This window comes from Panthera pardus, unplaced genomic scaffold (assembly GCF_024362965.1).
Source record: "Panthera pardus isolate Hobbes unplaced genomic scaffold, ASM2436296v1 HiC_scaffold_12, whole genome shotgun sequence".
NCBI lineage: Eukaryota > Metazoa > Chordata > Mammalia > Carnivora > Felidae > Panthera > Panthera pardus.
The window spans coordinates 52,931,092-52,938,176 of NW_026526677.1; the positions used below are offsets into that span (position 1 = coordinate 52,931,092).

At 39.1% G+C, this 7,085-nt stretch overlaps 1 protein-coding gene across 1 annotated transcript; it reads left to right on the forward strand.

Moving 5' to 3' along the window:
• The first annotated feature begins 5,449 nt into the window (after positions 1-5,449).
• Positions 5,450-6,430, forward strand: LOC109261361 (olfactory receptor 52E8). The gene has a single exon (XM_019439911.2). The coding sequence runs from the start codon at positions 5,450-5,452 to the stop codon at positions 6,428-6,430; it is 981 nt and encodes a 326-aa protein (XP_019295456.2).
• The last annotated feature ends 655 nt before the right edge of the window (positions 6,431-7,085 follow it).

The window sequence follows — 7,085 nt, forward strand, 5'->3', positions numbered from 1 at the left end:
CTGCTGGAGGTTTGGCTCCGCAGAAGCACAGAGTTGGGTGTTTGCACAGAGCGAGCAAGTTCCCTGGCAGGAACTGGTTCCCTTTGGGATTTTGGCTGGGGGATGGGCAAGGGAGATGGTGCTGGTGAGCGCCTTTGTTCCCCGCCAAACTGAGCTCTGTCGTCCGGGGGCTCAGCAGCTCTCCCTCCCTTTGCCCTCCAGCCTTCCCGCTTTCCGAGCAGAGCTGTTAACTTATGACCTCCCAGACGCTAAGTCACACTTGCTGTGGGAACACAGTCCGTCCGGTCACTCCGCTTTTGCCAGCCAGACTCGGGGGCTGTGCTTGGCCAGCGAGCCACCCCTCTGCCCCGGCTCCCTCCCGCCAGTCCATGGAGTGCGCACCGCCTCGCCGCCCTTCCTACCCTCCTCCGTGGGCCTCTCGTCTGTGCTTGGCTCCGGAGACTCCGTTCTGCTGATCCTCTGGCGGTTTTCTGGGTTATTTAGGCAGGTGTAGGTGGAATCTAAATGATCAGCAGGACGCGTGGTGAGCCCAGCGTCCTCCTACGCCGCCATCTTCCCTCTCTCACTCCTTTTCTTTTTTTAAAGTTTATTTATTTGAAAGAGAGAGAGAGAGATTCCCTCCTTCCTTTCCTATTTGAATGAGTTTGTCTTGCCAAATTTCTCTAGTTAGAACTTCCAGTAAATTTTTAGACAGCAATGTTGAAAGCAGGCATTCTTTTCGTGTGTATGATCTTAGAGAGATTATTTTCAATCTTTCACCATTGACTATGATATGAACTGCAGTTTTTGTTTGTTTGTTTCTTTTTCCCATGAATGCCCTTTATAATGTCAAGGAAGTTTTCTTATACTCTAAGTTTGTAAAATGTTTTTGTTATAAAAGCTTTTTTAGGTTTTGTCAAATGTTCTTTCTGCATTAATTAAGAGGGTTATGTGGTTTTTCCCCTTGATTTCATTAATGTTATGTGATATTTTGATTGTTTCTCTTATCTTGAACCACCTTGTATTTCTGGGATAGACTACATTTGGTCATGCTATATAATTTTTTTTTACTATGCTGTTGGATTTGATTTGTTCATAGATTGTTGAAGACTTTTTTTATCTGTACTCAGTGAGATATTTTTCTGTAGTTTTTTAAATTAAAAATATGTGCATTCTGCAATGTAGCAACCCCACCCCGTGTGTGTGTGTGTGTGTGTGTGTGTGTGTGTGTGTGTGTGACAGAAAGACAGAGAGAGATAAATGACTTCTGGAGTACACCAGATATTTTCTAATAGAATGAACTGCATTCTGTATTTTTTTTAAGCTTTTTTTTTAAAGAAAGAGACAGTGTGAGCAGCGGAGGGGCAGAGAGAGAGCGGGAGAGAGAATCCCAAGTAGGCTCCGTGCTCCCAGGGCAGAGCCAGATGCAGAGCTTGAACTCACAAAACTGTGAGATCATGACCTGAGCAGAGATCAAGAGCCAGATGCCCAACCGACTGAGCCACCCCAACACCCCACATTCTGCATTTTGATATTATTTCCTCAATATTCACCAAAGATGACAGATTAGGGTTTTCTCAGGACTTTCCTGGGGATGTGTGTAGTCATGTACATGTATGTGTCTTTATAGTTAAGAAATATTTCAGACCTTTGAAAAACTCTGTATGGTCAATTCATTTTCCAATTTTTTCTTTTAACTTTTTTGGTCAGCCTTTTATTAGCTCTAATAATATTATTGCTTCAGGAAGCTGCAATCTTAGACAATTTCTATTACTTGTTTTTGACTAATAGGGAAGAGGCTGTTCATAGTAAGTGAGTTTTGAGTCAGGACAAATGAAGATGCATCCTGTGAGGGGTTATTTTCTGGTACCTGCCAGACAGGTCAAATAATTAGAATCCTCTGGGAATGGATCTCCAAGACACTCTATGTCCCCATCCCAGGAGGTGTGGGGTTGTAAGAAAAATATAAATACTTTCCATTCATAGGTATTTCCATAATAAGTGACATGTCCCAAGAAGATGCCAAGGAATATTTCGTAGAGATTTAGAGACCAATGTAAGTCATATCATGATTAAATTGTGAAAAATACCAAAAGGGATGGGGAAAGAGTTGATGGCAGGCAAGGTAGTATGGAGAGATGGAGGACAGATAAACATGAAAACAAGATCAAGAGAGAATGCATGCTCATACTCTTAACCTCTTGAGGGTACACTTTACTGCATGCACTTGTACTTATGACCATGCAAAATCTCACACACAAAACTAAAGAGTGAGATGTGGAAGGAGATGCACAAATGTATCTGGTGTCAGTTTACCGATTGTTTTTGACTCTTCTGACTATTTATACAGGTGCATGAATGTGAGTATCAGGAGGGCAAGGACTTGCTTTCTCTATTTCTAGAACTGTGTCAGGTATTGTAAACGTGACTAATAAATTCTTTTTAATTAATCAATTTGGGAGTAAATGAATCATGAAGCATGGCCATGAAATGTAGATTTTTTTTTTTTAAATAAGACCTATGGTGATGAAGCGTCTGAAGAAGGGAATAAGGTTACATAAAAGTGAAAAAGTCATGATACTGCAAGATTAGGCAAGCATGAGGAGGTGTCCATCATTTCTTCTCCTTCTGCTGGCAGTTCCAGAAATGGGAATGTGGATATTGGGGTGTGGTGGAGGTTAGTGGAGTAAAGTAGACTAAGAGGATGGCACATGGAGGAAATGATGGTTGGTTAGACAGATGTAATCCCATGTATCACCTTAGAAGTAACAGGTCAAATGAAGGGCTACGACCCAGTCTTATTTCTAAACCCAACAGATTGGAGGATATGTGAATAGATGATGAAATAATTACAGAATGATTAAGTAATTGGTTGCTTTGATCAGTGTTTACAGACTGAAAATGAGTTTTTCTCAGAAGCACCAATTTGCAAGCCTTCCTAGAAAATCTACAGAACTAAGTGGGACACGTTAATTTTCTAGGGATGTAGCCCTATTTTATTTTTTAAGTTTCTGCTATATGGAGCCCCAAGAGTGACCAAGACATGAAACTATTAACAGTCTGTTTGTCAATCTACTGAATTTCTAGATAAAGTCATCAAGACGGTAACAGATTCCTTTTTCATGCCCTGACTGGCCACCATACTTTTATTTTCAGTTTGTTCTTTCTCTTCATTCTATATAGATTAAATTTTTTTTCCTTCTTTGGATGAAGAATTGTTCTGTGAATCTTAGCATCAGTTGAACCTCCTTCATGGCATTTTTCTTGATCTACCTCCATACCTACAACATTCTCTATATATTTCTAACATAGCACTTGCAATACAATTTTTTAATTTCATTTTTGGAATTTTATCTCCCTTTCCATTTAATGGCCTCCTTGAGAGTATGTGACAAGTTTTCTTTGAACTTGTATTCAAATTTCCTAATCAATGCTGGTGCACAGAGGACCTCATAAATATTTGATGGAATAAATTGCGAAGAGAACCTCTCCACTTACCTTGCATATTCTTCACTAATGAAAGGCAAAAACTATCTCTGATAGTTTCACATTGCAAAATTGAGAACTTCAATTGTCTCCTCTCCGGCCCTAGCAGACCAGGTTTAGCTACACATGCGCACACACACAGACATATATTTCCTGAGACAATTTCTCCAATTACAAAATTATCTCTCATTTTTTTTGCTATCCTTCATAGGTTTCAAATGGGCACAGTTAGCAAGTCATTTGTCTTGTTATGGATTTTAAGTAGGAGGTACTGACCTTTATATGTACTTATCTTTAATGGATGCCTGTCAGCTCTTATTCCAACAACCAAGTATTCCAAAAGTTGAATCTAAGCTTTCTGCATGTGACAATCACTGTCACATTTTCTTTATGACTAGCTTTTCTCAAATAAACTGTGCAGTAACGGACTTCTCCCTTATTTGTTTTAAATTTTTAATTTCTATAAATAAGTTCAGAATTCCCACATATTCTGGATAAATGCTGTAAAACAAAATCACTTGATACTTTTTCTTCCGATATTACTTTAAAGGAGACACCCATAAAAACCTGAGAGCTAGGATAGAATCTTGGTAGGAACTGAATTCTAGGATGTCTAAGATGCTCCTGCCCTGTCTCCATGGATACAAGACAGAGATATATTTGAAAGCTGTCTAGCCCTAAATATCTAGTCTCCCCTCCCCCAGCTGGCCTATACCTGGTCAGTTTATTTACTGTATATGTTTACTTATGTACTCTCCAGATGATAAATTTACCTAGATTAAAATAATCTCTCAATTCATCTTTCATCATAACTGCAAAATACTCTTTGTCAAATATCTCCCCTTCTTAGTCATTATCTATTTTTCAAATCTTATAGGTAAATTTTTTAAAAACTAAATTATGATAGAACTGAGTATTTATTTTATAAAATAAGACATTGAAAGTGTTTTCTGTCCCGTCTCTTTTTAATTAATTCATCTGTTTACAAATGTTTAAATTGAGAACTTTCATATGGCAATTTGTTCATGCATATGAATAAACAAAGATAAATAATTTCTTCTGCTCTAAGAGTCACATATCTAGTATTTGCAAGAACCTATAAAAAATGTATAAACACACATTTGCACACATGCACACATACACACAGGATTTTTTTAATTTAATTTTTTTTTTTTAATTTGCATCCAAATTAGTTAGCATATAGTGCAACAATGATTTCAGGAGTAGATTCCTTAGTGCCCCTTACACATTTAGCCCACCCCCACCCCCCCCACAACCCCTCCACACATACACACAGGATTATGCACATTACACTTTACGAATTTTAGATTCCCTAACAGGGGAATAATTGAGATTACAAATACCAAAGAAAGCACTATGCACAGTAAGTAAAAATATGTAGGACACGATCAGATACATAGACTGTGGAATTTTATCTTTCTCCTTTATTTCTGGCTACACTCCAGAGTTTGAATTTCAGCTGTGCAGGAGATACTCTTCTGCCCTCTTGTCTTTATGTCTCTCTTTTTATTAGGTAGAGTGGCAGCAGATTAAGGCTGGTTTTGTTCCTGGTGCCAGATGATGTTCAGGAGAGGATAGCACACAGTAAGGAGTGTGTTTAATCTTCTTTCCTTTTTAAAAAAATTGAAATATAATTGACATAAAACATTGTGTGAGTTCACAGTGTACAGTGTGTTGATTTGATGAATTTATGTATTATAATATGGTAACCGCCATAGCTTTAGCTATCACTCCTACCACATCACATAATTATCAATTTATTGTTGGGGGTGAGAACATTTTAGATACAGTCTTTTGGCAATTTTGAAGTATATAATATGGTATTGTTAGCTAAAATAATTATTTAACTTCTTTCTGAAAAAGAGTAAGGGAAGATGAAAGTGCTTTTTGCATTTTACTAGGAATCTAGACAAAGGGAGAAGAGGAGAAGAATTCACTAATGAGAAGTCAATAATTGTCTCTGATGTGCACAAAGAATTGTGCAAACACTGCAGCAGAAAGAATGGCTATGCCTAATGACACCCAGTTCCATCCTTCTTCGTTCCTCCTCCTGGGTATCCCAGGGCTAGAAGATGTGCACGTCTGGATTGGATTTCCCTTTTTCTTTGTGTATCTTGTTGCACTCTTGGGGAACGCTGCTGTCCTGTTTGTGATCCAGACTGAGCATAGTCTCCATGAGCCCATGTACTACTTCCTGGCCATGTTGGACTCCATCGATCTGGGCTTGTCCACAGCCACCGTCCCCAAAATGCTGGGCATCTTCTGGTTCAGCCTCAGGGATATATCTTTTGAAAGCTGCCTTTCCCAGATGTTCTTCATCCACTTCTTCACTGCCATGGAGAGCATTGTGTTGGTGGCCATGGCCTTTGACCGCTATGTTGCCATTTGTAAACCCCTTCGGTACACCATGATCCTCACCAGCAAAATCATCAGCCTCATTGCAGGCATGGCTATTCTGAGGAGCCTGTGCATGGTGGCCCCTCTGGTATTTCTCCTCCTGAGGCTGCCCTTCTGTGGGCACTATATCATCCCTCATACCTACTGTGAACACATGGGCATTGCTCGCCTGGCCTGTGCCAGCATCAAAGTGAATATTATGTTCGGTCTTGGCAACATTTCTCTCCTATTATTGGATGTGCTCCTTATAATTCTCTCCTATGTCAGGATCCTCTATGCTGTCTTCTGCTTACCCTCGAGGGAGGCCCGACTCAAAGCTCTCAACACCTGTGGCTCCCACACTGGAGTTATCTTAGCTTTTTTCACACCAGCATTTTTCTCTTTCTTGACACACCGATTTGGCCACAATATCCCTCAATATATCCACATTTTCTTGGCCAACCTATATGTGGTTGTTCCGCCAGCTCTCAATCCTGTAATCTATGGGGTCAGGACCAAACAGATTAGGGAGCGAGTCCTGAGGGTTTTCCTCAAGACAGATAGCTAACTAGTCAGAGGTCTTGGAAGGTCTGTTTTAGAGTTCACATTTCCTGCATTGTGAAAATTAGAGTTAGTTACCTTATGTCTAACCCAGTAGGAAGGAGGAAAAATTGAGGGGAATATTGAGACCAATAACATTAATTGTGTTTGAGTGGCAGGTTTTATATTTGAAGTTAATAATATGTGCATTGATGATACCAGATTGCTATAATTGGATATCCACATGCAAATAGATTAATTTAGACCCTTACTTTACATCATAGAAAAAATTAACCTACAATGGAACAGAGACCTAAAGACAAGAGCTAAAGTATAATAACCAACATAAAATTATTTGTAATATTGTTCACATAAAATTCCATAGATATGACAACAGCAGCAATAAATATTTTTATATGATTGATTGGTCTTCATTAAAGTATATATATTTTTTCTTCAAAGCTTACTAGTAATAAAATGAAAAAGAAAGCCATAATCTGAGAGAAAATATTTATACATCATGTGTAAGACAAAGGAGTTGTCTAAAAATATAGAGAGAACTCTTGTAATTTAATTATAATTATATAATGACTCGGGGCGCCTGGGTGGCTCAGTCGGTTAAGCGTCCAACTTCCGCTCAGGTCATGGTCTCGCGGTTTGTGAGTTTGAGCCCCTTGTCGGGC

What these genes read in the sequence shown, in the direction of transcription:
- LOC109261361 (XM_019439911.2), top strand. Translation starts at nt 5,450, where the DNA reads ATGTGCACAAAGAATTGTGCAAACACTGCAGCAGAAAGAATGGCTATG.